Raw genomic sequence first — 16861 nt, 5'->3', positions numbered from 1 at the left:
TACTTGTGTACTTTTACTGCTCATACTTCACATGAAGCTGAGAATACTTGTGTACTTTTACTGCTCATACTTCACATGAAGTTGAGAATACTTGTGTACTTTTACTGCTCATACTTCACATGAAGCTGAGAATACTTGTGTACTTTTACTGCTCATACTTCACATGAAGCTGAGAATACTTGTGTACTTTTACTGCTCATACTTCACATGAAGCTGAGAATACTTGTGTACTTTTACTGCTCATACTTCACATGAAGCTGAGAATACTTGTGTACTTTTACTGCTCATACTTCACATGAAGCTGAGAATATTTGTGTACTTTTACTGTGTCAATCTGGTAACAGAGCAGAAATTAGTTCAAAAACATTGGAAGATAAAAATAAGAGAAACCACGAAGAGATCACAGAGTTCCTCTCTCTCTCTCTCTCTCTGGTTAATCACTACTCTCTCGTCCTCAATTAAAGGCCGGCTTTCAGCGGCTGCTCTGATTGGTTGGTGCTGACTGACTCTGTGTCATGTTCCCACGGACCAGTTTAACTCGTAAACCACATAAACCTGATGCTGGAGAGTCAAACCTCACTGTTTACCCTGTTAGCATGCTAAAATCATGTAGCATGCTAACATAACATAGCATGTTAACCACAGACGAAGTGGGCGTAGCCGCGGTGATGTCCCGCCGTTGGTTTGTAGACTACTGTTTTGAGGCTCCAGTTACACATTTTGGCCGTCGCCATCTTGTTTTTTTTGGAAATAGACGTGACCATATTTGGACGACAGGGTGGAGCTAGTTAGCTTGGTTAGCAAGGTGCATCTGTAATTCACATTAACTGTGATATTAGCTGGGATGCTAATTTTAGCTAGCGACAAACAGGTTTAGAACAAAACGTAATTACTGAAAAATGAGCAGCCGACTCCTGATGAGCTTTTTCAGCGGCGCTGGTTAAATTTACACAGAGCAGCAGATACGAGTCGCCTCTATCCTGATTGACAGGTCGCCATGGTAGCGACTTGTCAATCAGCTTGTAGCCCCGCCCTGAAGCCTCCCCTGCTTCCTGGTCTCTGTTCCTCTAAATGGGACCATAATTTACTAAATGAACATCATGCTGTGTTGAAGAAGACTTGAAACTAGCGACTGAGACCAGAAACTCATCAGGAAAGAGTTTACTGAGGGAATAAATCAGCTCACAGACTTCTATACAATCACACTTCTTCCTGCAGCCGCTGGAGTCGCCCCCTGCTGGCAGCTAGAGAGGACGCAGGTTTAAGGCTTCACTTTTCAGACTTGGAGGTTAACATCATGCAGCATGCTAACATCATGCAGCATGCTAACAGAGGTATTTACCCTCAGCTTCCTGGAGGTCTGGACTGACTGTTCTCTGCAGCATTGTTTTTCCCAGAGTTCCTTGCTCCTATTATGCTGATGTTTAGCTGCTGAATGTGAAAACAGATAAACACAGGAGGCGTTTGAATGTGAATGATCTCGGGGGGTCTTTTGTTCTGCTAATGTGTTTTTGGGGGTGAAGACCACTATAGTGAGAACAGACTCTGACAACTGTGTTTGTATATTTGCCCGGTGACAATGTCGCGTTCTGATGTTTATGTGAGTGAATGAAGCGTCTACAGACTGTATAGGAAGCAACCCGGTATTGATCCACGCAGAGGTCGGAGGTCAGTGACGCTGTCTTGCAACATTTCTTCAGTACCTTGATAGAAAAGAAGATCACATGACAACAGATTTAAACTGATTTGAACATTATACTCAGGTTACAGAGAGAGAGAGAGGAATGAAACTCAAGTTACTGCAATTTAACAGGATCTGACCTCTTTCAAAATAAGAGAGAAACATAATAACCAGAAAATCTAGTGAAGGACTTAAGTTTGTTGGCGTTTGGGGTCGGAGTCCCCGAAAACGAGTCTGTAATTCAGGACGGACCGAATGTTTGACGGGAGAATAAAAACTACATAGTTTAAAGACGTTCAGCGATCTTTCCAGTTCCACATCACGGGGACATCATAGATATTTAAAATAATACATTTATTTTGAAATGTTTTTTAATGCACTGTCAAAATAATCAAACAAGAAAATAATATGACTGTAATATGAACAAATAATTAAATACCTTATTTATGTTTGTTAGATTTATTTAAATGTGCACCTTTAAAAATATGTTTAGTTCCGTTTTTGGGAAATAAAATGTGAATATTTATCTGATTCTTGACAACTGGTCAGATTGTATTTTGGCTTTGAGAGAAATCAGTGAATTTCATGTGAGATCGGTGTTTCCTGTAGTTTTAATTTGGAAATCTCACAGCGGAAGTGATGTGTGGCAGCAGGCAGCTTGACTGCGCAGACTCAGAGTCCGTGTGAGCGCGTCTGAGACTCGCAGAGGAGAAAACAGCGAGTTTAACGGAGCTGAAAACAACTTTCTACTGTTTTAACTTCACTTTACTGACTGGACACGGTTTTATTCTGCTTTCAATCCACTTTCAATCCGGATTTAATGCTGAAGTCACTTCATGTTTCACCGGGAAGACTAAAGACAAGCAGCTGGAACTGCTGCAGAGAGGATGGTTCAGACTGCAGGTATTTAAACTGGTTTACAGGGTTAATGCTCAGTTTAAACTGGTTTAAAGGGTTAATGCTCAGTTTAAACTGGTTTAAAGGGTTAATGCTCTGGTTAAACTGGTTTATTAAAGGGTTAATGCTCTGGTTAAACTGTTTAAACTGGTTTATTAAAGGGTTAATGCTCAGTTTAAACTGGTTTATTAAAGGGTTAATGCTCAGTTTAAACTGGTTTATTAAAGGGTTAATGCTCTGGTTAAACTGTTTAAACTGGTTTATTAAAGGGTTAATGCTCTGGTTAAACTGTTTAAACTGGTTTATTAAAGGGTTAAGGCTCAGTTTAAACTGGTTTATTTAAGGGTTAAGGCTCAGTTTAAACTGGTTTATTTAAGGGTTAAGGCTCAGTTTAAACTGGTTTATTTAAGGGTTAAGGCTCAGTTTAAACTGGTTTATTTAAGGGTTAAGGCTCAGTTTAAACTGGTTTATTTAAGGGTTAAGGCTCAGTTTAAACCGTTTAAACTGGTTTATTTAAGGGTTAAGGCTCAGTTTAAACTGGTTTATTTAAGGGTTAAGGCTCAGTTTAAACTGGTTTATTTAAGGGTTAAGGCTCAGTTTAAACTGGTTTATTTAAGGGTTAAGGCTCAGTTTAAACTGGTTTATTTAAGGGTTAAGGCTCACTTTAAACCGTTTAAACTGGTTTATTTAAGGGTTAAGGCTCAGTTTAAACTGGTTTATTTAAGGGTTAAGGCTCAGTTTAAACCGTTTAAACTGGTTTATTTAAGGGTTAAGGCTCAGTTTAAACTGGTTTATTTAAGGGTTAAGGCTCAGTTTAAACTGGTTTATTTAAGGGTTAAGGCTCAGTTTAAACTGGTTTATTTAAGGGTTAAGGCTCAGTTTAAACTGGTTTATTTAAGGGTTAAGGCTCAGTTTAAACTGGTTTATTTAAGGGTTAAGGCTCAGTTTAAACTGGTTTATTTTTAATGCTCAGTTTAAACTGGTTTATTTTTAATGCTCAGTTTAAACTGGTTTATTTAAGGGTTAATGCTCAGTTTAAACTGGTTTATTAAAGGGTTAATGCTCAGTTTAAACTTATTAAACTAAATTAAACTGGAGAGTTTAAACTGCTGCTGATTCTGATTCACTTCATGTTTCATGCTGCAGCTGATAATCAGACTTCAGCAGGTTGTTAATGAACTTCAGCTGCCAGCTGTAATTATTAATAAGCCTGTTATTATCAGAGTCCCGTTGATTAATTACCTGACTTAATTTGTACCCTATTGTTTTGTGCATCAAGCTCTTTAAGTGAGGCAGTGAACTTTAACCTGCTGGATTATTTCCTGTATCTCGTGGTTATTCAGGGTGAAACGGGTCTGACAGCAGTAGAGGATTTGTTAACACACCAGAACGTTCTGCAGCTTCTCTCTTCCTGTTTTCTGTTGTTGACTCATTGTTGTTCTGAGGACAAAAAGATGCAACAGATCAACATGATGCAGGGAAAATCTCAGCTGGAGATCTCCTGCTGTGATGCTGCGTTCAGGTGCAGCGAGGGGTCGCGCCACACGTTGAGAATATATTGTTCTTTTTATTTAAAAACCCCCAACAACGATTAACAATTAACGACAAATAACGGCAGAGACGGCGTTAGTCTAGCCAGCTGAAGGTAAACCTGCTGAGACAGAAGTCCTTTCAGTCTAGAGTTATTGTTCATGTGACGGCCAGCTGACGTCTTCATGTGTATGTTAAAGTTCAGGTCTGAGTCCAGGTCTCTGCTCTGTGGTCTTTAGAGACTGAAGCTGAGCTCAGATTTAGCTTCTCCAGCGGGCTAACATCAGTGTTAGCTAGGCTGCACTTCATGTAAGTAAAGGTTGTTGCTTTCACAGCAACATATTATACCCTGAACAAAATTAATTTATTTATTTATTTCAATTTAAACGCACTTTTGTTTTTGCCCCCATTCATCATGAGCTTATGGTAGAGAAATGAACATTCAATTCACGGGCAGCAGCTCTGGTGGACATTGCTGCAATCAAGTTGTCTCCAAAAGCGTTTCAGAGAATTTGGCAGAACATCCAACTGACCTCACAACCGCAGACCACGTGTAACCACAGCAACCCAGGACCTCCACATCCAGGCTCTTCAGCTCCAAGATGGTCTGAGACCAGCCACCCGGACAGCTGCTGCAACAATCGGTTTGCATAACCAAAGTATTTCTGCACAAACTGTCAGGAACCGTCTCAGGGAAGCTCGTCTGCATGCTCGTCGTCCTCATCGGGGTCTCGACCTGAAGTGGACCAACACGCTACAGGCCGCAGTCCCCCCCCCCTCCCCGGACCACCCAATACAGTAAAACTGCGCATTCTGGAGTGGCCTTTTATTGTGTCCAGCCTAAGGCCTTTTATTGTGTCCAGCCTAAGGCACACCTGTGAGGTGGATGGATTATCTCGGCAAAGGGGAAGTGCTCACTAACACAGATTTTGACAGATTTGTGAACATGAATATTATAGAGAAACAGGCCTTTTGTGCACAAAGAGAAAGTCTTAGATCTTTGAGTTCAGCTCATGATGAATGGGGGCAAAAACAAAAGTGTTGCGTTTATAATTTTGTTCAGTGTAATTAGCAAACATTACGTTAACGTTTTTAAATCGGGTTAAACTCTGATCAGCTGCCCCCCCCCACACACACACACACTCACTCACACACAGTAACTCTGTTGAATATTTAAATGCTGTATTTGCATCTCTTTGTCTGCAGCTGCAGCCTTTGATCACACTGTGCTTCAGCTCTGTAATGAATCACAGTAATGACTGAGATCTTCAGTCTGTTTGATAACCGTCTCTCATCGTCATGTTGCCTGGAAGTTAGCCTGCTCGGCTAGCGTTTGGTGGTGTAATTGCAGAACGACGGAGACACGGACGCATGAGTATAAATGCATGGCTACGTGCGTAGACTACACATGTAGACCCGACACAGAAGTATAAATCGCGCTAAACACATGTTGCCACCATGCTGCCTGAAAACAGCTCATTTGTAGTCCAGCCGCTTTCCTTTCGAAAGCTAAGTTGCCAAGCTGGTCGGCAACATGTACAGCTGAACCCAAACTGTTTACCGGCTTCTCGCTGACCCGCCCTTCTCGTGCAGTATGACAAAAATATAACCAAGTAAACCTGTTCTGGTACAACCTCTAAATAAGATTATGAACCTGAAAATGAGCAGAATTATTATTATCATTAACAAACATAACTTCAACTCAGGGACAGACGCAATCTGCAGAGATCCTGACTCATACACTGGGCAAATTTTTGAGCAACAGTGCTGGGCAATGCGCCCGTCAATGGTAATGAGTAAAGATTTCTGCCGTAATCCCCTTCCCCCACCACTCCGTCACCCGCCCCACCCCGCCGCTATTCAAAACATAGTCGGACTTGCTACCAGTAACATTGCTCAAAGAATTGCCCGGCGTATCATCAGCTTAACACACGTTGCCACACGTTCATATTCTGGGCTAAAGCTGATGATCCACGGGGCAACTTTTTGAGCAATGTTGCTGGGCAATGTTGTTGGTGGCAAGTCTGATTTGTTTTGAATGGAAAGCGGCAGGACGGTTAGCGGGGGTGGGGGATACCATTGATGGGAGCATTGCCCAGCAACATTGCTCTAAAAGTTGCTCTGTGTATATACAGCTTTATGTTGGTGATACACGTGGCAACTTTTTTAGCAGTGTTGCTGGTGGCAAGTCAGACTATGTTTTGAAGGGATAGCGGCGGGGGAGGGTGGGTGTCAGAGCAAAGGGGGAGGGGCATTACGGCAGTAATCTTCACTCATTATCATTGACGGGCGCATTGCCCAGCACCGCTGCTCAAAAAGTTGCCCATTGTATGAGTCAGGATCTCTGCAGATTGAGTCTGTCCCTGAGTTGAAGCAGGAACGTGTTGTTCTGGGACGTGAACCAGACAGCAGTTTGTTTTCAGAGAGCTTTTATCAGCTGTTCGGTCAGCACCTGAGGGGAGGGGGGAGGAGAGGTGAGAGTAACAGCCCCCGCCCCCCCGACACCAACAGAGCAGCCAACAAGGTCAAATACCTGTTAGTCTGATTCTCAGCTGTCCTTTTATCAGTAAATCACCAGGAGAGGAAACAGGAGAATAAAGGTCAAGAGAATAATCGTTATAAGACAAACTCTAAATGAGGAGAGAAACGAACGCAAAACCGAGAAAGACGTTTTTCATTTCCAGAGGAACACAATAAGAATATACTTAGAGGAACTCCAGTAACTCGTTTAAAGAATAAAAAGAAACTCAGTTCAAGTCCCAAATTTCTCCTCTGCAAAATGTAAAATTCATAATGAAACAACTTTTAAAACCAAGCAGAGAGCAAATCCAACGATCACACGTCTGAAAGATCAGCAGACAGATTCAGCAGACCTGAAACAGATTTATGAATGTTAAATTCTGTTTCTGATGAGCAGCTCAGCCAAAGCATTTACCATTTTCACCATGAAGAGAAGCAGGAGGACAGAAGCTGCAGGTCTGAACACGAGTCAGCAGGACACAGGAGGGAGGAGGGGGGAGGATGAAAGTGGTGAGGAGCAGAAATAACAGAAGGGAGGAGGAGGAGGAGGAGGAGGAGGCCATTTGTCAGAGCATTTGGTGTCTGGAGTAACAAAAGGAAGCAGCAACACGCCTTTAACGCCAGAAAACAAACATCACTTTCTCTGCAAATTGACTTTGTCCACGTTACGCTGAGTTTGATTAAAATTTTAAGTCAAACTGCAGAAAACAGTGACTTTGTTAAATCCCTGCTCACCTGTCTGTCACCTGAAGCGTATTTTCATTGTCACAGCGTTTTGAACACGGCGCACTGAACACTTCGCTAAAGGCTGAATGACTAAGAAAATCGTTTTATTTAGGGATGTATTAAACAGCCAAGCGGCTGCAGCCTACAGCCCGACCTGTGTGGGATTTTTAACACGGATACAGATTTTGATATTTGAGGATTTTAAAATCCGATATTGTTTTTTTTCTCGTCTTTTCAGAAACGCTTAACATAAACACAGATTAGCGCTGACATTTGTTATGTGTAGTTATGAGACCAAGTTAACTATAAACTTTTATTGTTATCAATAGTTTTGCGCATCAGAATTGATCTGCAGTAAAACAACTGGAAACTCACAACACATGTGAGTTTCCGTGTAAACAGGAAGCAGATTGTGTACTCCGCAGTTGCAGAAGAAAGTTCTACAAGAGACAAACGAGAGTGTTTATATCACACTGCCTCTGCCTGCTTTCAAACACACAGATGAATGTGATTTTCTTCATGATCACGTGATCCTTTTGCAACAGAGTCACCCACTGCTGTGATGACGTCACTGAGCTGACCTCCAGGTGTGTTTCATGTTTTTATATCCCAGTGGGGACGTTAACCTGAATACACACAAACCGGACTTGTGTCCTCATAATTGAGGACCTCAGTTATTGTCTCACAGGTAGAGGCTGCTTTTTGAGGGTAAAGACTTTTTGAGGGTTTTAGGGTTCAGGTTAGAATCAGGCTCCGGTAGGGGTGTGCCAATGAATCGATACAGCAATATATCGTTATACATTTTTCCATGATACTGTATCGACATTCCAGCCCATCATATCGATACATAAATAAAAAGATTGACTGTTAGCTCAATGCTAACATATAATGGGAACGGACATTAGCATTGCGATCACAAAAATATAATCTTAACATAAACTACACATTTTGCGTGACACTGTGCAAATACTTAAAGTTCAAATGTTCCCTTAGCTCTGTGTGAAATAAAAAAAAAAATAACTTGCTTGATCTGCTACTCGGCTGCTTCTGCACTCATAATTTTTCATAGCTGCCCTGTAATTCTGTAGTTTTAATTTACAGGCTGAAAAATGTGTGCTGCAAAATTGTGCTCTTTTCTAACATTTTAGATTTGCAGCAAATAATTAGAGAAAACTTTTTCACTGGTATTTTGTATTCATAGTTCATATATCGCAGAGTTGCTGTATCGTGATATTATTATCGTGAGCCGTGTATCGTGAGGTACCCTGCGATTCCCACCCCAGTTAGGGGTATTAATCCATCTCAGTGACTCTCCTTGTGTCGTCCGATGACTCCATGGATTGGAATGGGGAAACAAAGGCAGGGCATGGGCTGACGCGTGTATCTATGGACACGCCTCAGGGTGCACCAGCCCGGTGGAGACACCCACCGGTAAGTGGTGAGGGGAACCCATGAGTGCAAGAAGGGCATGTTGAAAGCTGGCGTGAAGGTTGGGGTAGGTGGCTAGAGATGCATTATGTAAATGAGATGTCCCCACAGGGATAGAGAAACTAACGTGTGTGTGTGTGTGTGTGTGTGTGTGTGTGTCCTCTCTGTCTACAATCAGCAGTTCATTGTGTGTTTTTTTGTTTTGAAGCCTCAGTGCTCAGATTTAACTGGTCACCAACAGTCGCTGCTTTTGCTGCTGCTAAACCTCTACAAATAAGAGAAAAAGAAACCCTTAACCTGCAAAGCGTGAACTGCAGTAATATTTAGACCTCCTTTCTGTGTAAATGAGCCTCACTGCAAAAAAAGACCAGTTCACAAACACCAGCACTGCATCCACACTCCTACGATCTCCATCCAAAGCATATAGAAGTGTTATTTACACAGTACAAAATATTTCCCTAAAAAAAAAAATACAAAATCGTGTTTCTGCTTTGCGTGGCTGATAATGATGCGTTCCATTTACCTTGGAAGTAGAAGCTCGGGGATGGGATTGACATCAAATCCGTAAAAAAAAAATGGGAAACCAGAGTCGGATGCGACACGACAGGTCGACTTTTTAGCAGCACCAGTTTATAAACAACACATTACATGGTGTTTCACACATAAAATGATTGTAGCAACACGCCTGTGGGCAGTGGTAAGACAGTTTTATGTATACGAATTACTAAAATGGACACAAAAAACACAAGTGCTAGAAAAACCACTGCTTTTACTGACAGTAGATGCCCTTCACAGCCATCTTGCTTTCGGAACTCAAGGTCCTCTGAGTTTGTCCGAGCTGACAAGTAGGAACTCATCGGGAGGCGTTCCATTTGTCACTCCCAGTCTCGGAACTCGGAATATACCTCGGAAAACAAGTTCCGAGTACAAATAGAACGCACCATAAGACCCAATCAGGAAACCAAACGCGATCGTCTGCTTCATCGTTTTCAAAGTCCTCCATTTTCACCTGTCCGCACTAAAACTAAAACGTGGTCAGCAGCGTTTTCAAACTTAGCAGAAGCTGAAATGTAGCAGAAGGTCTGCGTTGTTGAAACAGAAACATTGCAGTGTGGCTGGAGCCTCAGAGGGAAATCATGAGCATCTTCAGAGTGTTGGCGGTAACTTTAGCACATTTATAAGGGGTGTCACAGCAGGACCAGTCCTGCAGAGAGCAGCGTAGAGAAAACAGCTCTCCATGACCGAGACGCAGGAGAGGGCAAGTGCTCAGTTACAGCAGCCCAAATAACCATCACTCTGACAAAACACTCCATCCAGAGGGAGCCGCAGAAAATCCAGAGACGTCCCGCAGAGAGAAACAAACGAAAGAGCAGTTCATAGATTACTCTTTCAAATCAAACATCTTAAGATGTGAGTGGAAAGTTTTGTTCTTGCATTTGAAACATTTTTTGACTCGAACGTTTCTTCACAATGTCGTGTGCTGCTTCGGCTTTAAGAACAAACATCACTGGGACCAGACAGGAAAGTGCAGATTAACATTTAATAGATGCAAAACAAGAGAAAACTGCAAAACCTGACGGCTGTGTTTGTGCTGGAATATCATTAACGCAACATCTTTGTGAATCAAACCTCCAGACTGTCAGCTGGACTTAAGTTTGCCTCTAATATTGTTATTATTCGGTAACAGTAGTGTGAGTCATCTCTCTCTCTGTCTCTCGCCTGTCTCTCTCTTGTTTCCCTTTTCATCGCTCATTTCCTTCTTCCTGTTTCCTGTTGGGCTCCACTTCCTGTTCTCAGGGACGTTCAGAGTGTTGTCCTGCAGTCCGAGGACACGGTGTTCTCCCGGAGTCTGTGTGAAAGTTTTCAGAGTTCAGGGAGGGCTGAGGTCGAAGGTCGGGGGGTCAGGATTATCTCAAATTTAATGCAAGTTGTTGTTTTGGCAAAATGTTATTTAAACTGAAAACATTCTCAGTTGTTCTCCTGTAACATCTGATCAGAAAATCCACCAATCACAGTGCAGGACCTGGACATGATGTGCTTTGATTTCACAGAGGCAGACATGTGAGCGCCGTCACCCAGCGTGAAGTCACATTTAGCTTCAGATTATCAGAAAAAAAGAAAACACAATTTCATATTTGCAGAAAACAGTTTCGCTATCAGAGCTGTTGTGTCAACAAACTGATAACACCGCTGTGTGGGTTGTTTCTCAGGTGCGTCAGTCATCCTTCTTCAGGTTTGTAACTCTGCAGGTCTCAGACACTGTTAAACAGGTTAATATTCAATTTAATTCAATTTTATTTATATAGAGCCAAATCACAACAACAGTTATCTCACAGCGCTTTTCATAAAAGAGCAGGTCTAGACCGAACTCTGTGATGTTATTTACAGAAGCCCAACAGTTCTCACCAAGAGCAGCACTAGGAGACAGAGGCAAGGAAAAACTTCCTTTAAGAGGCAGAAACCTGGACCAGAACCATGGCTCAGGGTGGGCGGCCATCTGCCTCCACCGGTTGGGGTGAGAGAGAGAGAGAGAGAGAGACTACACAATATACACACAGAGGTACAGACAGTAAAGGTGATGTTGCTATAGACTAAATGAAAAATGGTACAGATATTTATAGTAGTGTTAATGATTATAATAACAATAATAACAATAGGACTAGTAACAATAGTTGTTGCAGCAGAGGGTGTCGAGCAGGAACACGGGGGCAGCAGGTGACGACATGCGGCTATACATGTCATCACTGGTCAGCCGCTGGCTTCGCTAACTTCACGTTTCTCAAAATGGAGCTGCCAATGATCAGAGCTGGTTTCTCAGCGGGTGTGTCGCTGAGTGGGGAAAATCTGTTCGAGACGTGAACAGGTTGATGGTGCCCCGTGGACTTTGAATGCTTACGACTATTCCTCCTTCGGACAGTCCCCCCTTTCCTGGCTGCACAGGGGATGCCGTTCCGCACCGACTACCGGGGACTGGCTAGCTACAGTAGCTAAAGACTGATCTACCAAGGTGCGGAGCCGGACTTCTAAATCACTGAGCCTCGCCTCCATGTCTATAAATAAACTACACTTATTACACGTACCATTATCGCTAAAGGAGGCAGAGGAGTAACTGAACATCTGACACACCGAGCAGGAGAAAGTGGGAGAGAGGGAGAAGGAGAAGCCATCGCTAGCTGCTAAGCTAAAGTCGCTAACAGCTAAGCTAAAGTACTGTAGCGTCAGCTACCAAAACTTTTGAACAACTATGAGATTGAACAGCAGTCACTAAAAGATGGAAAGAAGTGTGAGTGCTTAGGCAAAATTACTGTAAGAATAAGTGTTTAGCGAACAGTTGGCCGCTGTAATCTAACAAATGTAACTGTTTAGCGAGAGCAGCACAACACGGTACCAACACACAAGCACCATAAACGGAAATGAGTCGACACGCTTACTGCTGTGAAACCAGCAGTGAATGTATCTCCTACCACAAACTGTATAAAAGAAATGGACGTGACCGCCGTGACGTCCCCTGTTGGTTTGTGAACTATCATTTTGAAACTTCCAGTTTGGCCTTTTTTAGCTAGCTAGCTTAGATAGGTGCATCTGTAATTCACGTTAACTGTGATGTTAGCTGGGATGCTAATTTTGGCTAGCGACAAACAGGCTTTGAACAAAACGTACTTACTGAAAAATGAGCAGCCGACTTATGAGCTTTTTCTGCGGCGCTGGTTAAATGTGCACAGAGCAGCGGAAACGCGTCGCCTCTATCCTGATTGACAGGTTATCAATCAGCTTGTAGCCCCGCCCTAAAGCCTCCCCTGCTTCCTGGTCTCTGTTCCTCTAAATGGGACCATAATTTACTAAACGAACATCATGTCCTCCTGCAGGTCGGCCCGAGAACTGCAACTGCACGCCCAGTTAACAGCTAACCAACCAAGTCGGCCAGCTGACTGGTGAAGCAGTCCTGTGGTGGAGTTCAGGCTGTTGGATGGCCACAGGAGTGAACTACTGCAGCTCTTATGAACCCAGTTACAAGGTGAGATTAACTAGTTTACATTTGTTTAACAACACTGCTGACAGCCGTTCCTCTCATAATCACATCTTTATCATGAGAACTCACACTCACGTGATAATGTGCCTTAATGTTCCCGAAGACGTTGGATAGACTTTATAATCCTGAGATTTCCAAAGAATCATTATTAGCAACGAACGATGCCCACATTACTGCTGACGCCACACCAGTCCACCTATCTGCCCTCAGTCATGAATAAGACCCAGAGATGTACACTGCCTGCAAACCACCCTGGTGCATCGCTGAAGGTCCTGGTCTTATGAAGCCCACAGAACCACGTCATCTGCAAAGAGCAGAGAAGCTCTGTGCTGTATCCAAACCAGCCCGTTCTCATCACATGGCGTCACATGGATGCTTGGTCATGACCTCTTGACGTCGCTATTTAACTCCCTGGGTACCGTTTAGCGTTGTTTTGACACTTGGTCTGCAGTCAAGTTGGCAAGAATAAATACGCAAAGTCCGGTTAGACTTTCACCACAACTTGGTTAGGCAATAAATGTACTTGGTCAGGTTTAGGAACCAAAACTACTTGGTCAGGTTTAGGAACCAAAACTACTTGGTTTAGGAACCAAAACTACTTGGTCAGGTTTAGACACCAAAACTACTTGGTCAGGTTTAGGCACCAAAACTACTTGGTCAGGTTTAGGCACCAAAACTACTTGGTCAGGTTTAGGCACCAAAACTACTTGGTCAGGTTTAGGCACCAAAACTACTTGGTCAGGTTTAGGCACCAAAACTACTTGGTCAGGTTTAGGCACCAAAACTACTTGGTCAGGTTTAGACACCAAAACTACTTGGTCAGGTTTAGACACCAAAACTACTTGGTCAGGTTTAGGCACCAAAACCACTTGGTCAGGTTTAGGCACCAAAACCACTTGGTCAGCTTTAGGCACCAAAACTACTTGGTTGGTATTTTGTGCATTTGTCTTGAAAACTAAACAAGTAGACTCATGATACCATTAAATCGCAAATTGTAATAATGTCCGTAATATAACCTTTTCTTCAAATTGTGCAGCCCTAGTTAGGAAAAGACCATGGTCTGGGCTATGTTACTTACATGATTTAACTTACTTATAACTACGAAGAGTTAATGGTGACTTTTTGTTTTACACAGTAAACGAACACTGGTCGGCTGACGCAGACTTTTCTGATATTTATACTAGGCCTACTTTTAGTGTAACTATGACGCTAAAGGCTGCCTTCTGCGTTGGGATGTGACCAAGCGCAGGTATTTGACGCCCTAGGAATGAGAGCAGGCTTGTCCAAACTGGAAAGGGCCGCCAGCCCTGAGTCCAGGTTCTGCTCCTGGTTTCTACCTGTTTAAAGGAAGTTTTTTTTTCTTGCCACGATGACTAAGTGCTGCTCATGGTGGGAGCTGCTGTAAATATTATAAAGAGTTCAGTCTGCTCCTGTTCTGTATGAAAGTGCAATGAGATAACTTCTGTTATGATTTGCCGCTATATAAATAACATTTAATTGAACATTTCATTATTATAAGATGAAAGATTTCATCATGTTAAAAGAGCGTTTTCATTATATCGTGATTAAGCTCTTTTATTACGAGATAAAGATAATCAATGAACCCAGCGACCCTGTACGCAGGATAAGCGGTTGACGATGGATGGATGGATAGATAATCAATGAAGCGTCTCGGTTGTTTGTGAATATGATTTTGTCCCATGTGGTTCAGTTTAACTCAGTAACTCTGCTTCACCTGTGTTGTCTTTGTTTACCTGCCTGTGATCGGAACTGAACATGTTCTGCAGGTGAGTGAGTGTGTGTGGGGCGGCGAACAGGAGTCGAGCAGCGAGGAGGGAGGAGGCGGGACCACATGGGAAACACAAGCCATGGAGGTCAAAGGTCAACTCATCTCAGCACCTGGTGAGAGCAAACAACAACAATATATGTGTGACTATATGTTAATGAGGACAGTTGTGTTACCTGTTACGTGTGTGTGTGTGTGTGTGTGTGCAGACCCTCTCACCTGTACAAACAGGAAGGAGAGGGAGCGAATGGCAGAGCTGCAGGAGAGGAGGCGGAGCCTGCAGGCGCTGCTGAGCGCACGATTGGCTGAGCTGAGACGCATCTGTCTACAAGAGGCGGTGAGTGATGTCATAATTAGACTCCTTCCTCCAACAGGGATTGTTCTCCTGGATCTCTGGTCCTCTCAATCCTGGGGCGAGTTCAGCGCCAACAAAACGTAGCAAAACATCTTTTTCAAAGGAAACGGTGGTCCTGCGAGCGCTCTGTATTTTCCTGCCTTTTTAAGAGAGACCCATTAAACTGCTTTTCCAGTCCTATATTGTAGTTCTGTGACTCCTGTATGGCAGCTTTGCATCATTCAAAGTTCAAAAAATCATTTTCTATCTTATACTGTCTCTTCATGCAGGCCTTCATTTCAGCCTCTGTCTGAAACAAGCTGTAGATGCTCCTGTCTCTTTAAGGCCCCCCCTCAAAGCCCACTGTCTTCTGATTGGCCAAGACCTGAAGCATGTTACCAGGCTGTTGTCGCTGGGCGGAACAGGCAGACTGAGCGTTGCCGTGACGTTGCTATGGGAGCAAATGACCATATATGGAACAGCGGCTCCGTCTGGCTCCTGGTGTCGTATTACGGAGCCGTTGGTAGAAAAAGCAGTTGAAAGCAGAGCGTTCAGAACAGGAGGAAACTGAGGTTTACGCTCACAGGGATTTCTTTTAAATACTTTAACCTCATTTGAAGCTTTGGTCATGTTTAACATGAACATCCAACATTATAACACTGTAGATAAGTCATAAAATGTGGAAAAGCACAATAACAAACTTATCGCAGATGATTGGGTAACACCTGGGACACGCCCACCAAACAGAAGAAAACTTACCTCAAACGGGTGTAAAGCGTTTTGAGTCTGAACTCGCCCCGGGCCTGGGAGAGGAATTGTAGTACAAGAAGCGACTGCTGAGTGAGTTTAATATGATATAATAGAAGGTGGGTTTTCCTGTGTTTTCATTGGTCAGGAGCTGACGGGTGCGGTGCCCAGTGACTTCCCCCTGGAGGCGGGAGAGAAACCCCCCTGCGTCCGACGGAGAGGTGGGATGTCTCGCCAAGGGAACAGGAAGTGTCGAGCAGAGGTGAGGAGCTCTGAGTCCATGTTGATCTGACATCATCGATCGCCGTGAAATGACCTTTAGAATAATAAATAAATAACGGTTAAACCGGTCGATTGATCAGGTCTGCACGAGACCTTTGAGACCAGACTGAACCTGAATGCTGCCACCGCTGTGTCTGTGTTCCTTCCTCTACTGATTCAACTCGTCACGCTAGTTCACGATTTTAAGCCCAGTTTGTGAGTCGCTGTCTGTCGGGCTGTGATCGGGGGCAAACAGCCATCGATCAGCGCTCGCCAATTGTTGTGTGACCTTCTTAACCAAGCATCAAAACCGCCGACGCCAGACAGTTATGTCAGGAGTCGACCGACTCGAGATCCACCTCCAGCCAATCGGAGCAGGCAGCTACTTTCTTACTCGCCTCCGACTCTCTGCAGCTCGCCGTGAAATGACAGCAGGATGTGCCGGTTCGTTCTTTCACCCAGATTTTTTATCTTTATTATTTTTATCTTTTAATTATTAACATGTCCTGTTTCGCGTCATTTCACGTGTCACTTTTCACATGTGTTCTCGTCAGGTGACAGTCGTGTTTCTGCTGGTGACGCTCGAGGACGCGGACGATTGGCTCAGACGAGTCGGGCTCAAATAAATAATGTGGAGTCAAATAAGATCTTCACTTCCTTCCTCTGTGTGTGTTTTCAGGAGGAAGACTCTCAGCGTTCGAAGCCGAAGAAAACTTTATTCAGCGGCGCTCTGAGGAAACACAGCGACTCTGAACACAACAGCAACACACAGACACACACACACCACGGCAAGAGGACTGTACACAGAGGCTGCCACACAGGTAACACACACACACACACACAGGTAACACACACACACACACACACACACAGGTAACACACACACACACACACACACACACAGGTAACACACACACACAC

General features: G+C 43.5%; 1 protein-coding gene across 2 annotated transcripts in view; it reads left to right on the top strand.

Moving 5' to 3' along the window:
- Positions 1-16861, top strand: part of ccdc120a (coiled-coil domain containing 120a) — a 44363-nt gene that overhangs the window by 8861 nt on the left and 18641 nt on the right. Inside the window, exons 1-6 of one of the 2 annotated variants that reach the window (XM_038722654.1) lie at positions 2344-2584; positions 12649-12797; positions 14600-14714; positions 14808-14935; positions 15828-15941; positions 16620-16761. In XM_038722654.1, coding sequence (XP_038578582.1) covers positions 12750-12797; positions 14600-14714; positions 14808-14935; positions 15828-15941; positions 16620-16761 — 547 coding nt within the window. In that variant the 5' untranslated portion in view covers positions 2344-2584; positions 12649-12749. Of the gene's footprint in view, positions 1-2343; positions 2585-12648; positions 12798-14599; positions 14715-14807; positions 14936-15827; positions 15942-16619; positions 16762-16861 lie in introns of those variants that run through there. The other variant, XM_038722655.1, reaches the window with a different exon arrangement.

The sequence above is a fragment of the Micropterus salmoides genome, unplaced genomic scaffold (assembly GCF_014851395.1).
Source record: "Micropterus salmoides isolate LMB-PRFRI ecotype aquatic unplaced genomic scaffold, ASM1485139v1 Ms_hic_scaffold_16, whole genome shotgun sequence".
Taxonomy (NCBI): Eukaryota; Metazoa; Chordata; class Actinopteri; order Centrarchiformes; family Centrarchidae; genus Micropterus; species Micropterus salmoides.
Note: the sequence above shows the minus strand (reverse complement) of the source record. Positions and strands in the feature narration are given on the sequence as shown.